The following is a 19786-nucleotide window of genomic DNA, read 5'->3' as shown; positions in this document are numbered from 1 at the left end:
AATTTTTTTTCCCCGGTGGGTGATTGGTATGAGGATTTTCGAAGTAAGTCACAGCCGGTCTCCGCTATGCTAAGTTTCTGAGATAGAACTGCGTAAGTTTCTTCCAAAGGGATTTCTCAGCGGAGCTAATATCCTGCTTGGCTTATAATAACAGGACTACATACCTGTTATCATTGGTGTATTCATCTTAAGAAATGCAGACAAAGCCATAATAAGTTATCAAAAGGTTTATTAAAAGTTAGGCTGGTGGTTAGAACAGTTCACATCCCCACTCCTGCAAAGGAAGGGGTGTTGACGAAACTACGGATGGTTCCGGCAGATGTTTATTGGAACATGTTATTCAGCAAGAGACATGCGAAAACCTTCTGTCCCGCATTAAATAGTACAGAGATTGGTGTAATTAGGTCCCTGTCGTACATGCCTTTGTAACTCTCCGCACTATGGAAAATCATTTAATGCTTCCTAGTATGGAACTGAAAGAGGAACAAGATTCTAAAAATAACTCCTCCTTTCAAATATAAATCTAATTATTATTCAATGGTATGTTTTCAGCCTTGAATTCCCAAAATAGAATATCTCTACCCTTACTCTTTAACAAAGACTGTGATGTCTGGTGGCGCCACCCTCAAGAAAAGGAAAGAGAAAAAAAAATAAAAAAATTAGAGAAGGTAGGGCTCTGATGGAGAGCGGAGGTGTATGCTAGTGGTTTTGGCTTAGTGATTTAATTATGTTTCATTTTCTTTAAATTCAATTACAATTGTTAATAAATAGTTTTTTTCGTGTTACAAATTGATTGCCATTTTTTTTGAGTTATATCACTTGGGAAGCATCAGGGTGAAGGAAAGAAGGTAAAATATCACACGCTCAACTTTCGATAACCAGAGGCCAAAGGTAAGAAGATTTATGTTTTCTCTTTGAAGGAAATAAAACTGTAAAGAGTGAAGTTGATTAAAGTTGAAACTTAATTAGTTGATTTGAAATAAGAAATATGTTCAGTATAAAAGGTTTAAAGAAAGAAGATTTAGCTGTTGTTGCAAAGGAGTTAGGGCAAATGGTTGAACCAGGTCACAGAATTGTAGATTTAAAGCTATAGATAGAAAAGAGTTCACAATATGCGGCAGACAAAGATTTTGCTTCGGAACTGTTAAATTCAGCAGTCACGGAAAGATTGGAAAGGGAACAGCGCCTAAAAGCAGAACAAGAAAAAGAGCGCCTAAAAGTAGAGCAAGAAGCAGCATTACAACTTGAGCAAACTGCTTTAGAACGCGAAAAAACAAAATTAGAACTTGAGAGAGCTCAATTAGAAAGAGCTAAAATTCAAGCGGTGGGTAGAGGGTTCGATACTGGTGTGGATGGACTAAACGCGAATTCTAAATCATTAGAATCTCTAATAAAAAGCGTAAGAACATTAACTCTTCCTGTACCGAGTAGACCGGAAACGTGGAATTTATACCTCTTTAGAAAAGGCGTTTAAAATTAAAAATGTCGATGAAGAACTTAAAGTTGAAATTTTATTTAATTTGCTAGGCGAGCGAGCGGCGAATTTATTAACATATGTAAACGTTGAGGAGATGAAAGAATATAAAAAGGTTAAGAATATAATTCTTAAAGAGTTTCAACCGACACCAGAAGTATGTTTGGAAAATTTTTTGTCCGCTGAAAGGTTAAGAAACGAGAATCATATGCAATTCGCGAGTAGAATTAGAGCAAATTGGGATTTCTACTGCCAACTTAGAAAAGTTAGTAATTTTGAAATGCTTAATGAATTAATAGTCAGTGACCGAATATTGAATGCATTAGATCCAGAAGCGCGAAGTTATATTAAAATTAAGCAGTTAGATACGTGGTTCCGACCGAAACAAATAGCGGAGCTCTGTGACAATTGGTTCACTTCGAAAGGTAGAACTTTTTCAGAGTTATACGATAAACCGACAAACAAATTCCGTAATCAGATAGAAACTGGATTCCCAAATAATTCAGGTGGAAAATATGTCCCGCCTCATATGAGAAATTTTAATGATAAAAATACGAGTTCGGGAAAAGAATGTAAATTATGTAAACAAATCGTTCATTTACGTTATTGTCCTAACAGGGAAAAAACGGCAACAATTCAATCAAAAAGAGACCCAGCGGTAAGTAAACCCAAAACGGAAGATAAATTAATCGCTAGAGTTAAAACTAAGTATATTGACCCGAATTCAATTAAATCTCAACCCTTACAATATGAATACATTTATTTGGGAGGAAAAGAAATTAAAGCCCTCATTGATAGTGCCGCAGACATGCCAATTTTAAATTCCAACGAAATTCCGTTACATTTAAAAAATAATGATTGCTTGAAAGTTCATTTAATATCAGCATTTGGAGAAAATATAGTAGCGGATTTACAAGCGTTTTCGATTTCATTAAAATCTGAATATCCTAATAATTTAAGCAGTAGTGCAGATGTATTATTTTCAGTAACAGACAAATTAGTCGTTCTTGCATTTTGACGCCAGTAGTATAATATCCTAATAATTTAAGCAGTAGTGCAGATGTATTATTTTCAGTAACAGACAAATTAGTCGTTCCTTGCATTTTGACGCCAGTAGTATATGAGATGTTGAAGCCAGCGAATATTGATGAGGGGGGAAACCAAAACAATCTTCTAACTTTGTCGCCGTTACGTCATGAAAGGAAAGAAATATCAGAGGGTGTGTCTGGGAACGCAGAGATGTTTATGTTAATTTATAGATGTTATGTTAAAGGGTTCGGAAAGTGAAAACAATGAATTAATGATCTGTTGCGGCGTTGAATCTGAAAATCAAAATAAAGAGGAAAATATGGGTCAACTTTCAGAGACGGAGATATTTAAAAAACAGCAAAGGGATTGTGATACTTTACGTGAAGCATTTAAAGATGCGAAACAAAATAAAAAAAGATATTTAATCATGGATTGCTTACTTTATCACCAAGAAAAAATTTCAGGGGACCAGGTAACACAATTGGTTGTACCAAAGGTAAAAAGGGAACAAATATTAAAATTAGCACATGAATCAATTTTTTGCAGATCATTTGGGCATGAGAAAAACAAAAGAGCGGATTCGTCTTTCATTTTATTGGCCAAATATGTCAAAAGAAATAGAGGAGTATTGTAGGAGTTGTAAAGATTGTCAGTTACGGAGTAGGGAGAGGGAGTGATCAAATACCTATTACTCCGATCAATCGACCTGAATTTGCGTTTGGCCAGGTAATATGTGACATTATCGATCCGATAGATCCTCCGTCAGCGCGTAAACATAAATATGTGTTATGTTTAGCTGATTTGCATTCTAGGTGGCCTGAGGCAGTACCTTTAAAAACGATAACAGCAAAAGCTACTTGCGATGCGTTATTAGAAATATTTATGAGAACGGGAATACCTAGAGTAATTTCGAGTGATCAGGGCACAAATTTTTCCTCGAAATTAACACAAGAATTTCATGCTAGGTTGGGTACAACCCCAAGGTTTGCAACACCGGGACATCCACAATCTTCGGGCTTAGTAGAAAGATATAATCAAGTTTTGAAGCGCATGTTACACTACATTATTCGTAGTGATCCGAAAAATTGGGATAAATATATACCTTACTTATTATTTGCATATAGGGAGATTCCGGGGTATCACCATTTAAGTTGATGTACGGGAAAGAAGCGAGGGGACCACTTGCAGTATTAAAATCTTCATGGTCTGGGGAAATTCCACTGCCCTTAAATATAGGAAAGAGCGCGATTGAGTATCTTCAGGAATTAAAATTGAACTTAGAAAAGGCTGCAGAGCAGGCGTCTTTAGTAGCAGAAATTAAGCAAGGGACTTACGCAAAATATGCTAACCGGCGCGCAATATACAAAGAATTTCACCCAGGTGACCAAGTATATTTACTAATACGTGATTCCAGTAACAAATTATATGCGAGATGGACGGGACCCGCAGAAATAGTTGCACGTTGCAATCCCGATTCTTATAAAGTACAGCTTGTAGATGGAAGTATTAAGAACGTACATGTAAATAAAATAAGGAAATTTATTTGTAGAGTACAGGTAGTGGGTGTAGTATTTGAGAGAGAAGATGAGATGGGGGAGATCCAATCCACAACTAGTATGAACGATTTTATAAATTTTTCCTATCCTGAGGAGATTAATTTGAATCATTTAGAGGATGATAAAAGAAAAGAACTGTTACATTTGTTAGAGAAGTACAAAACTGTATTTTCAAATAAAGTTCAAATTGCTAAAGTCGGAGAACACAAGATTAGAATAAACGAAGCTGAAAGGAAGAAGCCTTACATATATAGAATTCCAGAAGCATTGAAACCCCAAGTTGAGAAGCAGATTGAGGAATTGTTAGAGCTAGGTTTAATTGAAGAAAGCGATGTTGAAATCTCTCATCCTATAGTGTGTGTCATAAAAAGGGACGGAGCTCTTCGTCTATGTATTGACTTTCGATCTCTAAATACAGTGACAATACCCGACGATTTTCCTATGGAAAATCAGATTGCTTTATTATTTGAAATTGGGAAAGCCAACGTGATATCAACAGTTGACCTGCTCAAGGGTTATTGGGCCATACCATTAGAAAAAAAGAGCCAAGATTTAGCTTCCTTCAAGATTCATAGAGGACAGTATCGTTTTAAAGTTATGCCTTTTGGATTGAGAAACGCCGCAGCAACCTTCCAGAGGGTCATGAACCAAGCACTTGTGAATTATCAAGATTTTGCAAGGGCGTACATTGATGATATTGCTATCTATTCAAAATCGTGGGATGAACATTTGGTACACATTGACATTATTTTTGAAAAGCTTTTAGAATTAGGGTCTTCTGTAAACTTAAAAAAGTGTTCCTTTGCAAGAACTCACATCAAGTACTCAGGACGCATCGTCGGATCCGCAAACATGGTGCAGATCCAGATAAAGTGGCAGCGATTCAGAAATTATCGAGGCCTCAGTCAAAGCACCTGTTAAAGAGTTTCTTAGGACTTTGAAATTATTATCGAGATTACATTCCACATTATTCAGAAGTAGTATTGCCATTAACGGAATTGACGAAGAAAAGATGTCCGGAAGAACTTACTTGGAAGGAAAACCACGAAATTGCATTTCAAAGCGTGAAGCGTTGCCTTATGGAGGCAACCCGCCTCAGTACTCCTGTGCTCGGAGTACCTTTTGTGATACAGTGTGATGCGTCATCGACAGGGATCGGTGGTTGTTTGTCTCAACGTAAGGATGGTGTACTACATCCTATAAGCTATGCCAGTCAGAAGTTGACCAAAGCCCAGCAGGCTTGGCCAACTATCGAAAGAGAGGCGTGCGCCGTCATTTGGAGTTTAAAGAAATTCGAGACCTGGATATTTGGATCACCTATAGAACTGATTACGGACCATAATCGGTTGACTTTTGTTTCCAAGAATGCACCTCAATCATCTAAGCTTCAACGATGGGCTCTGGCATTACAGAAGTATAACATTTCGATTATGCATTGTCCAGGTGCGAAGTTGACCAACGTGGACGCTTTGTCTAGATTAGAAACTGAAAAACTTTGAACTGTGAACACTTTTGAAAAGAAAAAAAACTTTTCTGAACATTATTTGTTTTATATGTGTATCTAACTTTATAATATTTTTGTATTCCAGGACTGTGTTTTGTTTTGCGAACTGATTAAGTATTGAGTGCTAAGGAGTTAACATCATCAGACATTGTTTTTTTTTTTATTGAATCTAGTTCTTTTGGAAAGCCTAGATCCAATTTTAGGTGGGGGGTGTGATGTCTGGTGGCGCCACCCTCAAGAAAAGGAAACAGAAAAAAAAAAAAAAAACAAAGAGAGAAGGTAGGCCTCTGATGGAGAGCGGAGGTGTATGCTAGTAGTTTTGGCTTAGTGATTTAATTATGTTTCATTTTCTTTAAATTCAATTACAATTGTTAATACATAGTTTTTTTCGTGTTACAAATTGATTGCCATTTTTTTTTAGTTACATCACTTGGGAAGCATCAGGGTGAAGGAAAGAAGGTAAAATATCACAAGACATTTTATGAAACCGAAAGAGTTTTAATTCTTTCATTAATACAAAAGTATTTATAATTTTTGTATTACATATATATATATATATATATATATATATATATATATATATATATATATATATATATATATATATATATAATACAAAAATTAAATACTTTTGTATTAATAAAAGCATTAAAACTTCATTCGTTTTCATAAAATATATTTGGTAAAGGATAAGGGTAGAGATTCTATTTTGGGAATTCAAGGCTAAAAACATGCCAATGAATAATAATTAGATTTATATTTCAAAAGAGAAGTTATTTTAAGATCCTTCACTTCCATATAAGGAAAGATTAAAAGTTGTGAAGAGGCCAATCACTATTGCCTTTTTCTGTATTCTTACGCCTCATCAAAATTATTTATTACTCATAGCAAATCTTTTAATCTTTCCTTATATGGAAGTGAAAGATCTTAAAATAACTTCTCTTTTGAAATATAAATCTAATTATTATTCATTGGCATGTTTTTAGCCTTGAATTCCCAAAATAGAATCTCTACCCTTATCCTTTACCAAATATATTTTATGAAAACGAATGAAGTTTTAATGCTTTTATTAATACAAAAGTATTTAATTTTTGTATTACATAACGGGGAATACAGAATTTCATCAAGTAAATAACCCCATTAACCATACAGAACCTTAAAATCTGATTAAATGACACTTGTTGTCCAGGTCGTTTTGCATAAAAATTGTGTATATTTTTGTGTGAAAAATTTTGAAAAGTTTAGTAGAATAGTTATAAAATGTTTCATTTTTTCTTTCTGTTTAGTTCACTAAATAGATAAATTGTATTATTATGTTTTTATTGTTGTTGCTGTAAATAATTTTTTTCACATATTGGAAAATGTTATTTATAGTAGGAAAGAGGACAGTCATACCAACATAAATTTCATAAATTCATAGTATTCTAAATTTTATTATTATTTTTTTTGTCTTACCAAAAAAAAATTTGGGGGGGGGGATGTAATACAAAAATTAAATACTTTTGTATTAATAAAAGCATTAAAACTTCATTCGTTTTCATAAAATATATTTGGTAAAGGATAAGGGTAGAGATTCTATTTTGGGAATTCAAGGCTAAAAACATACCAATGAATAATAATTAGATTTTTATTTCAAAAGAGAAGTTATTTTAAGATCTTTCACTTCCATATAAGGAAAGATTAAAAGATTTGCTATGAGTAATAAATAATTTTGATGAGGCGTAAGAATACAGAAAAAGGCAATAGTGACTGGCCTCTTCACAACTTTTAATCATCCTATAAAATGCAAGAGCAATGTTTTTGCGTGTGCCTTTTGTTGTTTATCATGCTTAATTAAAATCCGTCAGCTTAGACGGGATATGGGTCTCCCCCCATCTCCAGATTGGAGGGGGCTGAGATGTATGCTTTCACCCTCACTACTAAATAAAAAAGATTATGCCCAACATGGACTCGTTAATCATGCTGCTTTGATTACTATTTAACTAAAAAATATCGGTGTGGATCCACCGTTATTACATATATATATATATATATATATATATATATATATATATATATATATATATATATATATATATATATATATATATATATATTATATATATATATATATATATACTGAAGAGCCATTACATTATGACCACTCTCCATCTATAACAATGGGATCACCCAGATTTTCATGGTTTCTCGCCCAGGAACAATGTTTTCATGGGGCACATTAAGACCCATAATCCTCATAGAATAATCCTTGACGTCTGTAAGCTACTTGAACATAGTTGCAGACCAGGTTCACCCATTCTTGGCAACAGTTTTTCCTGCGCGGGATGGTGTTTACCAACAGGATAATGCACCATGTCATAAGGGTCGAATCGTCGTGGAACATTCCAGTGACTTTCAAGTCATGTCTTGGCCCCCAAATTCACCTGACCTTAATCCAATAGAGCATTTGTGGTCCTACTTGGAAAACCAAATTCGTGCTGCCACGCTAACTCCTCGCAATGTAAGGTAATTGCAGCGCAAGTTGGTGAGCGCTTGGTACCAGATACCTCAGACTACCTATCAGCACCTTGTGGAATCAATGCCACGGCGGATGCTAGCAGTTTTGAGGGATAAAGGTGGTCCCACTTGTTATTAGCAGGGTGGTCATAATGTAATGGCTCTTCGGTATATATATATATATAACGTCGTTGCCGAGTGGAAGGATTAAAACAGGTCATAGGTCGGGAAGGAGGGTACAAAATTTATTTATTAATTATTAGACAAGAGCAGTCATGAGATTGAGTGAAAGTGCACATGAAAAGTTGCGCTCCTTGGTTATATGTTAGGGAAAATCTTGCAAAGTAAAATCCGTAATATGTCTTAATTTAGGGACAGAGGGAACTCTTAGCAGTTGCTATTGGTTTATGAAATAGATCGAACGTTTCCCACACAAGAGCAAAGGGAAAAATGTCCTGCTCTTAATTAAATGCATACTTGAGCCAAAAATAGATTTAAGAACAGGATGTGGCTTTTAAAAGTGTGAGAAAGTATTTCAAATAGAATAATTAATTAGGAAGAAGTTTTATAGCAGAGAAACTAACATAAAAAGATTAATTGAAGCTTTTTATGTTACATCCCCCCTCGCCAAAAATGTTTAGTTAGAATCCCAAAATTTAAAAATTACCCATTTGCAAAATCTTCCCTTTGGTAGAAGCACAATTAAAATAACCAAATTTGTAATGGTAACAATATATAAAAGTAATATAAATTATAAAACATTTACATATGTTCTCATTGTAAAAATTTTAACACAATCAAAAATCTGTAGTAGCATTATCAGCAGTTTTAAAATTTTCATTTTCAACAGTTTTTTTTTTTTTACTTAGCAGTTTTTTCAGTTTCAAAAATCTTTTGTTTAAAAATCACAACACAGCTTTTTCACTATAAGAAGTATTCTTCATAAAAAAAACTATTTAAGTTAACTCTTCAATCATGATGATAAAAATTTTTAAACATTTGTTAGAAATGTGTAATTTAAAATGTAAAACACAAAATGCAAAATACAGTTTTACAGGAAAAATTTCAATCTGAAATTAGATTTGTGTATTGTTTACCTTGTTTGAAAACAAAATAAAATAAAAAATCTCACAGTGGTTGTTATTCTGAAGACCAAGACTTCAGTATTGTCTTTATTTCACTTTATTTGTTATTTACCTTTCATATTTATCACTTTAATATCAAAATATCCACAAAATTTATTTACTTATTTTTTTCTTATGTCCAAAATTTGTCTTCTGTAACATTTTTTCTTTTCTTTTTCTCTCTTATTCTTCTATCTACTTTCAATATTTATTTATTTGTACTTTTTCTTTATTGGTATTTTTATTGCAATTATTAACCCGGATTTCAGGAAATATGTGTACAGACAAATTGCTTTTATAATCAGAAAAGGTGATCAGTCTTCTCAGATTTTACATTACAACCCGTTTAACACAATTTATCACTAATTGAAATCCAAAACAAGCTTTCAAATTTAATATGGTATTAAGGTAAATCAGCTTTTAAAATTTGACTGACCTAGCTATTTTCCTTATTTTTAATCTGAAGTGCAAGTTTGGTTTATTTGCAAATTACCTTTTATTTCTTTTTTTCATTTATATCTTTCTTATTTTTTTTTTTTTTTTTTTGGACATAATTTTTTTTTTTTTTTTTTTTTTTTTTTTCAGAAATTTTAGCTCGGATATTTTTTTAAAGTAATTTTTGTGCAGAGATCTTAATTGATAATTCAATTTGTCACAATTGTTAGGGAATTCAAATATTTTATTTCTATTTCTAACGTGTTTTTGAAGTGTATTTGGTTATTAAATTTTTCAATTTGTGTTTGATCATTTTCCTATCTGTATGCTGGAATTAAAGTTCAGAAATAAAGAAACGATTTGTTTATGGAAATTACTGAGCTAGAACAGAGCTTTGAACTAATTACCAACGTTGAACTAAAGCATTAATGTCTGGTTGTACTTCAATTTAAATTCTAACAACAAGTATTTTATTCATTTTTCCAAACTATTTGCATTAGTTTTAACATTTCTTGATTTAATTTTTGCCACACCGTAATTGCATTCATATATTAAAAGTGAATCTCAATAATTATTGCTGTTGCATTACGAAAAGAAAAAAAATTTAAATGGCATTTTCATTTAAACCCTAATCACTGTAAAACAAAAATATAAATTTAACTAATCAATAAATCATAGAAGCTGTAACACATAAAACAATATGAAAATAATTTCTCGAAACACTTTTCAATCAAATAAATCAATTAACTGAAAATAAAAATTTAAAGAAATAAAAATTTCAACAGTAAATACTATCAATATATAAAAAGTAGTTTCACTTTGAAACATCAAATATGGGAAAAAATTAAAATCATAATCATTTAAGAAATTGATTTATGAGAAATGTAAAAAACTTTAACTCAAAGGATACCTGAAAAAGTTCGAATTAGTCCGAGATATTTTGAAAACCACAACAGAGATGGGAATGCGTTGAAATTCCGTAAACACAATTCCAAAACCAAAGACGTGAGCTGCTAGGGAAAAAATTTGTTTCTTCGTTAAGATGAATCGTAAATTAACACCAATAGTGACGGAGAAATTGAAGCTTATTTTTCTTTTGAATGTCGAATATTTAAGGAGACCATCGTAAATTATTCCGGGGTGTGAAAACAATTCATCGACGATAAGATCCAGCTCAGCACTTAAGAGTGGTAAAATCAACGCTTTCTCAAAGGGATAGGGTTTCAATAAAACATTTTAATTATCAGGAATTCGATGCAGTTATTCTTTTCAGTCCAAGGAAGGAAATTGAAGCTCAGCTTTCTAGTAGTCCCAGGAACGTAGACAAAATATGCAGCATAGACATATGGAAAACCGATGATCGTTTAGTTCCACTGTGCGTAGGTATAATTTATAATAAACTAAACGTTTGATGATTGAAGAGATTATTTTTTTTTTGATGAAGATACAGGATGAATTAATTATTGCCATAAGTTGAAGAAGAATTTGACTGCTTATTTACCAAATGTCCATTTGAAAAAATGATTTGAAGTTATTCCATATTTTTGACGTACCCTCTTCCGAAGTTGATTTATTTATTTTCAAATGAGATATTTAATATCTTTAATGTACCGTACGAACTGTACCCCTTCCCGACCGTTCAATCCTGGCGACTTATAACGTCGTTGCCGAGTGGAAGGATTAAAACAGGTCATAGGTCGGGAAGGAGGGTACAAAATTTATTTATTAATTATTAGACAAGAGCAGTCATGAGATTGAGTGAAAGTGCACATGAAAAGTTGCGCTCCTTGGTTATATGTTAGGGAAAATCTTGCAAAGTAAAATCCGTAATATGTCTTAATTTAGGGACAGAGGGAACTCTTAGCAGTTGCTATTGGTTTATGAAATAGATCGAACGTTTCCCACACAAGAGCAAAGGGAAAAATGTCCTGCTCTTAATTAAATGCATACTTGAGCCAAAAATAGATTTAAGAACAGGATGTGGCTTTTAAAAGTGTGAGAAAGTATTTCAAATAGAATAATTAATTAGGAAGAAGTTTTATAGCAGAGAAACTAACATAAAAAGATTAATTGAAGCTTTTTATGTTACATATATATATATATATATATATATATATAATTAGAGTAATGAAGGACAATTTGTGAATTTCTTGCAATGAGGAAATAAATTCAAACTTGTTTCAGATATTAAAGTGAGCATAAGAAATTTTCAAAAATATCCTCATGTGTCAGGAAATACGTAATCAAAATTTTTAAGAAGCAAATTTTATTTTTAACAGTGCCACATTATTGACATACATATAAAAATAAAGGTGGACAATTTTGCTAATTTTTAAAATTTTTAGGTGAATTTTTTGCAATGAGGATTTCATTTGAAACTTGCCTCAAATATCAAAATGAAAGCAAATTTTTAATAAATGCTCAAAAATGTGAAAAAATATATGCTCAAAGTTTTTGAGAAGCATATGTTTAATCCAAACCATGCAACGTTAAGAGCATTAATATTATTAACATAATAAAGGATGTATTACGAATTTTTTATAATTTTTTCCAGTGAGGAGTTAATTTGAAAATTGTTCCGGATTTCAAAATGAGCATTAATATTTCCAAAAATGCCCATATGCGTCAAGAAATAAGTAATTCAATCAATACGTAGTTCAATCAAAAGCTTTGAGAAAGGTAATCGTAGATGGTATGAGCATATTTATCGATAACGTAAAGGACGACACTTTGCGGGGTTTTTTCAATTTTTTGCAATGAGAAATTCATTTGAAACTTGTTTCAGATAAAAAGTAAGTGTCCATTTTTTCAAAAATACCCATAGTTGTGAGGAACCAAACACTCAAAATATTTAAGAAGCATTTGTTTAGTCCAAACCATACTATGTAAAGAGCATATATGAAGTTAACATAATAGAGTTTATATTACGAATTTTTAAAAATTCTTTGCAATGAGAAAATAATTTGAAACTTTTTATGCATATAAATAAAAAAGAAACCCAAACTGTGAATTCTAGAAAATTTGAGTTTCGAAGCGTTGAGTCTAATATTTACGGAGTTATACGAAAATTGTCTAGAATCACGTCGAAATTTCCGGGTCACCAAGCATATGTAAATAGGATTGTGCTTCCGTTCCTTATTTAAAATTTCTAGCGTGTTCGCTTGACCACCTCGTCAGCTGGCAACCATTTTTTGCAATTGAACTATAACACTTCCTTAGAGAGCAAAGCTCCAAAAGAGATTTAAAAAAAGTTTACTTGAGTTTTTCCCGTCATTGTTCACAATAAATTAATTTGCTGACAATAACGCATCACCAATTACGTTATCTGTGATTTTTACATATTCATATGATTTTAAAAATTTTTCTTTAGTTATGCACATAAAAATTTATAATACATATTTTAATATTCAATTATTAAAACATAAAAATTTTTTATAAATGAATATCTTTTTAGATTTTTTTTTCTCATTAAATTTGCTCATTTTAAGAAATCGATTTAAGTTTGAACCATATTTTCAGTACTTTTAATAGTTAGATAAATAGATAGATTAGATAGGTGTTATACAGGGTGTCCCAAAAGGTCGTTTACAAACTTAACATGCTGGTCTGTCATATCATGATGAACAAGATTTACATAGGAACTTGGGACCGAAAATTAAAACTGCGACCGCTAGAGGGCGATAATTGCAAGAAAACGGGAGAGTGGGAAAAACAATCATTTCAGGCGTGGACGTTGAAGGTGAAGGATGAATGAGTTTAGTAAAGCAGAAATGGCCGACATGCATTACGTATACGGCGCCGCTGATGGAAATGGTCGAGCCGCGGCACGGACGTACCTTGAGCACTTCCCAAACAGACGTCAGCCAAGTCATGTTTTGTTTGGATGATTGCACCGCAGATTATGTGAATCAGGTGCTTTCGTAGCACGTAGCCACATCGGTCGAGAACGTGCTACACGCACACCTGTCGTAGAGGAAACCGTGCTACAGGAGTATGCCATCAACCAGCAAAGAAATCTCCGAGAAGGCGAACGTGTCTTGGGTGTAGCTCGTTCCACCATAATGCACATACTGCACGATGACATGCAACACCCTTCCCACTTCCAAAAAGTACAGGCATTGTGCGCTGACGATTATCCCAAACGCATTGCATTCTCACGCTGGTATTTGCAACAGCGGGTCGCACAGCCAGATTTTCCATCATGGATTTTGTTTTCTGATGAATCCTGCTTTACGCGGGATGGTGTCGTGAGCCTGCACAACATACACGTATGGGCGCATGAAAACTCAAGATGTACATGTGCCCATGCACATCAACAACGTTTCAGCGTAAACGTTTGGGCTGGTATTATTGGTGACATGTTGATTGGCCCTTACCTTCTACCTGAACGCCTCGACGGAAATACCTATCGCATTTTTTTAGAAAGAGTTTTGCCGGATCTGATGGGTGACGTTCCAGCCGCTACACGCCGAAACATCTGGTTTCAGCATGATGGAGTGCCTGCCCACTTTAGCTACGCTGTTCGAGAATACCTCGATAGGATTTATCCTAATCGCTGGATCGGTAGAGGCGGACCAGTCCCATGGCCGCCGCGATCCCCCTGGATTTCTACCTATGGGGACACATGAAGTCCATAGTGTACTAGACACCTGTAACATCGGACATGGATCTTATCGCCAGGATCGCGGAAGCGGCAGCCAGCACGTGTCCGTGACACTCCTGGCCAATTTGAACGGGTTCGTGAATCCATGCGCCGACGCTGTGAAACGTGCATTGTGGCGAATGGAAGGAATTTTGAGCATTTGCTGTGATGTAATGATGTTTTATAATAAAAATCATATTAACATCACTATCGATATCATTTTTTTTCTCCTCATCCAAACCTGCACTTATCGCCCTCTAGCAGTCTCAGTTTTAATTTTCGGACACAAGTTCCTATGTAAATCTTGTTCATCATGATATGACAGACCAGCATGTTAAGTTTGTAAACGACCTTTTGAGACACCCTGTATAATAAAATAGATTGATGGACAGGAGCCTGGTACATTTTTCCGACAGCTCCTTTCGCAGACAGGTACGTTTGATAGACAAGTCCGTTTGCCTAATAACTCATTTGTTCGACAGTTCATTTTGCCTGACAAAATATTACGGATACGCTAACCAAGGAATAAAATTAAAAGAATAAAGAGTAAAAAATTGAAATACAAAAAAAAATTATTAAGTAAGAAAAAGTAAAAATAAAAATGAAAAACAAAAGGATTAAAAAAAATAAAAAGAGACAAAAAGAGTTAAAAAATTAAAAGGGAACAAGAAGAATAAATAAAATTAAGGAGAATAAAAAAAGCAAACAAATAAAAAAAATTTAAAGAAAAAATGATTATAAAAGAGAACTCTTTTAATGCTACCAAGAATTAAGTATAGTTCTGAAATTCCGAAGTTCTTTGGAAGGCAAAGAGAAAGGTTTACAACATAAGAAGTTACTACATAAACATTCATTAAATATCGCTTACTATTTTTTGCCATAACTAGCACAGCCTTATTTAGAAGGTTAAACAGTTTATATGCAGTTGCCAGACAAAAAAGATGCAGTTGCCAGCAGAGAATTTTATTTTAATTTCTCTTAGCCCTGTCGGGCAAATGTCTCCGTAAGGAATATACGGAGAAATGAACTTGTCGGAAAAACGGAGTCAGACTTCTGAGTTGTCGGAAAATCAAGTGCCTGGAAAATGAAAGGATCCGGATAAATAGATTTTGCTTGCCAATGCTTTCGTTACATTTATTTCATAGATAGAGTGTGTAATTGAAATTCGTTGTTCCTTTAAAGTTACAAAATGTCTGTTGTCAATTCGATGGATGTTGATTGAACGATTCGATAAACAATAACAAACAAGTTTATTTTTAGTTATGATAATGAGAAGATGTTCTCTTGTTGATGGTTACATACATTCTCCTTCTCTCGTTCATTGAGCGCATGCGCCTTCCTCAAAAGTTACAGATGGCGCTGCTCCATGCCGCCCACCTTGAAAGCTTTAAGAGCTTTCAAATTACAACATAGAAAATCTGAAATGAACAAAAAACATATTAATTAATAATAAGTAAAAATTTGTTTATACAGGACTTCTTGATTGAAGTAATGAACTTAAAGTCAAATGTTCAAAGTTTGCAAAGTTTTGTAACAGCTCTTGATGTCATGCCCTCAGCTGTTTTTAATGCCACGACTCTAACTTTTCCATCATGTCCAGGATGCACAGAGATCACTCGACCAAGTTTCCATTTCGTTGGTGGAAAATTATCATCCGAAATGAGGACAAGATCACCAATAATTAAGCTTTCCTTTGCTTGTTTCCATTTTGATCTTTGCTGCTGTTGAAGGATATACTCTTTCTGCCAACGATTCCAAAAATGTTGGACGATTCTTTGAGTTAACTGCCATCTGGAAAGACAGTTCATCTTCGTTGAGCTGTAGTCTGGTTCAGGTATAGCTGTTAGAGGACCACCAGCTATAAAGTGTCCAGGAGTTAATGCTGTCAAATCACTTGGATCGCTAGACATCGGTGATATTGGACGTGAATTTAAGCAAGCTTCAATTTGTGTGAATACAGTATAAAGTTCCTCGAAAGTTAGTGTTACGTTGGATACGATTTTCTTAAGATGTTGTTTCACACATTTTATATTAGATTCCCAAATTCCTCCCATGTGTGGAGAATTTACCGGGTTAAAATGCCATTCGATTCCATTTTCACTTGAATAATGTGACACTTCGTCATTGTGCTCATATGATTTAAGAAGCGTTGTAATTTCTGCTTTTAGTTTACGATTTGCTCCAATGAAGTTAGTGCCGCAGTCACTGTATATATGTGAGCATTTTCCTCGACGAGCAATAAATCGTTTAAGAGCTGCGATGAAAGAGTTAGTTGTTAAATCGCTGACAAGTTCCAAGTGCACAGCTTTCGTTGAAAAACATATGAATAGAGCTAAATATGCTTTGGACGATTTAGCTCTGGTAGCTCTCGAAATTTTTACCAAAAAAGGTCCACAATAGTCCACACCGCAATGTGTGAATGGTCGGGAGGGATTTACGCGTGAAGCTGGTAAATCTCCCATTTGTTGCGTTAATCGTTGAGCTCGATGACGCTTGCACACCATGCAATTCGCTATGATGCTACGTATAGCTGATCTGGCTGAAATAATCCAGAACTGCTGTCTCACGCATGCTTGCATTAATTGAGCACCAGCGTGTAAGTGATTTAAATGAATGTCTGCTAAGATTAATTTGGTCAAAGAATGTTCTTTAGGTAAAAGAATCGGATGCTTTTGTGCATCTGAAATGTTCGCATGTCTTAATCTACCGCCCACCTTTAGTAATCCATCATGTAACACTGGATTGAGCGATAGAATTTTGCTTTTCGTTGAAAGCGGTTTCGATTTTTGTAAAGTTTCTACCTCAGCACTGAAGACTTCCATTTGAGTCTCTTTAACACAAAACATCAAAGCATGTCTAAGTTCTGAAGCAGTGAGAAATGCTAGATTTCTTTCATTAGGCGGTTTTTTACAGTTTTCAATGAATCGAAAACAGTACGCAGTCACTCGTTTTAATTTCGATAGTGAGGAGAACTTTTGTAGGAGACCAAATGTTGGAGGTCCTTCCTTCGTTTGAGTCAATAGACTGGCTAACTTCTTCTCTTCACGTTTGATTTCTAACTGATTGTCTTCAGTACATGTGGGTTCATGAAAAATGTATTCGTATTTATCCAGAAATGGTGGTCCGTTCCACCAAAGGTTATGCGTTTTAAGCTCGCTTGTGCCAATGCCTCGAGAAGCGCAATCTGCTGGGTTATCTGAACTTGTCACATAATGCCAAGTCGCATTAGGTATGAATTCATGAATTTGCGCGACACGATTTGCTATAAATGTTTTCCATCTATTGGAAGGTGAATTTAGCCACGCGAGAACGATTGTCGAATCACACCAGCAGAGCGTTTTATTAAATGAAAGATTTGTACCCGAAATTAACACTGACATTAATTTTGCTAACAGATGAGCTCCACATAGTTCTAATCTAGGTAACGTTAACCTTTTTAATGGAGCTACCTTTGATTTTGACGTAATTAAATTTATCTGAATATCTCCATTGCTATTTATGGATCGCACATAGATAACAGCTGCGTACGCTTTTTCCGACGCATCTGAGAATCCATGTAACTCATATTTTACTGCGTTATTGATTAAAACATATCTAGGAATTTCTATTTCTTCTAACTTGTGCAAATTGTTTTTGAATTTTTCCCAAATGTTTTCTAGATGCGGTGGTAAGTGATCATCCCATTCTAACTTTTCTTTCCATAATGTTTGGATTAAAATTTTACCAACTATCGTTACTGGTGAAATCCAACCCAACGGATCGAATAACTGGGATAACATGGATAAAACTGAACGTTTAGAATTATATGCATGCTTTGAATTAATTGATAATTTAAAGAAAAATACATCTTTTTTAGGGTCCCACAATATACCCAACGTTTTAATTGTTTTTTCTGACTGAACCTGATATTGACTTAAATCTAACAAATCATCGCTCAAATTTTGTAATACTTGTGGTTCATTTGAAGCCCATTTTCTGAGTTCAAACCCACCTGTTTTTAAAAACGCATTGATTTCTGATTGTAACTTAATTGTACTTTCAATTGTTTCTGCCCCTGAAATAAGATCATCTACATAAAAATCCTTCATAACTGCTTGTGCAGCCAAAGGGAATTTATGTCCTTCATCATTTACTAATTGTTGAAGGCATTTGGTGGCTAAATAAGGCGCTGCCGCTGTTCCATATGTGACCGTAAGCAGACGATAAGTGCTTATTGGTTCATTAGGAGAATTTCTCCAAACAATTCTCTGAAAATTAGAATCATTGGGAGCAACTCTTACCTGCCTATACATTTTAGAAATGTCTGCTTTCAGGGCGATTTTTCTTTCTCTAAACCTTAATACTAGATTAAAAAGATTATCCTGAATAGTTGGTCCAATTAACAAATTATCGTTTAATGAAATATTATTTGTGGTTTTTGCAGAAGCATCAAATACTACGCGAAATTTAAGATCCGATTCATTTTTTATGCAATGATGAGGAATGTAATACGCAGATTCCATGGCAGTATTTAACTCATGGTCGGGAACTATTTCCATGTGACCTAATGTCAAATAATCACTCATGAACTTTGAATAACTCTGCATTAAGATTGGTTGACGAGAGAGTTTGCGTTCGATTTGCTTAAAGCGATTAATTGCGATTTCTCTTGACTCACCGAGAGGTTTTGCGTCTTGCTTAAATGGCAAGTGTACAATATATCGACCAGAGTCATCTCGGGAATGAGTTTCCTGAAAATGTTTATCACACTGAATTTCGTCGTTAGTCCACTTGCAAGAATTAGGAACTTCTTCAACTTGCCAGAATTTTTGCAAGGAAGAATCTATATCACTAATACTATGATGCACGTGAACATCTTGTTTCGATTTAGATGTTGTAGCTTCCCCAAAAATAACCCAACCAAATATCGTTTCATGTGCTGCGATTGAGCCATGAGGTGCTTTGATACAGTTACCAACAAATATGTCTGAACAATAATCTGCACCTAAAAGTATATCTATACGTCCCGAAACATTATAATTTGGATCTGCCAATTTTAATGAATCAAAACAATCTAACGCTTTTGTATCTACTGAGCACTGAGGTAGATCACAAGTAACCTTTTTCAAAATATGTAATTCAGACAGTACAGATTTTTTGTTATAACATGAAATTAAATTTACAGTTACACAACCATTTGTCATAGCAGTTTGTTTTCCCGATACGCCCGAAATGCGTAATTTAATAATTTTTCTGTTTAATTTTAAATTTTGAACACATTCTTCACTAATGAATGACGATTGTGACGCGCTGTCTAGTAAAGCACGGCATTTTTGAAAATTACCACTAGAATCAATAACATGAACTATAGCTGTGGGTAATAAAATTTGCTTATTTTTAAAATTAGAACAGTGTGTTGATACTATCGGCTCAACTACCGTTTCCGATGTAACGTTAACATTTGTATTTTGATTTTTATCGATATGCAATAATGTGTTGTGTTTTAGACCGCATTTTTTACACCCACCACTACTAATACATGCTGAT

General features: G+C 34.0%; 1 protein-coding gene across 1 annotated transcript; it reads right to left on the bottom strand.

Annotated features, from left to right (window-relative positions):
• Positions 1 to 15771: 15771 nt before the first annotated feature.
• LOC147800892 (uncharacterized) lies at positions 15772 to 19443 on the bottom strand. The gene has a single exon (XM_087156053.1). It carries the CDS (start codon positions 19441 to 19443, stop codon positions 15772 to 15774), a length of 3672 nt encoding a protein of 1223 aa, XP_087012179.1.
• Positions 19444 to 19786: the final 343 nt, after the last annotated feature.

This window comes from Parasteatoda tepidariorum, chromosome 12 (assembly GCF_982258835.1).
Source record: "Parasteatoda tepidariorum strain Cologne lab strain chromosome 12, Ptep-v5.0, whole genome shotgun sequence".
Taxonomy (NCBI): domain Eukaryota; kingdom Metazoa; phylum Arthropoda; class Arachnida; order Araneae; family Theridiidae; genus Parasteatoda; species Parasteatoda tepidariorum.
The sequence above is the reverse complement of the archived record's forward strand: the minus strand, read 5'-3'. Positions and strand labels throughout refer to the sequence as shown.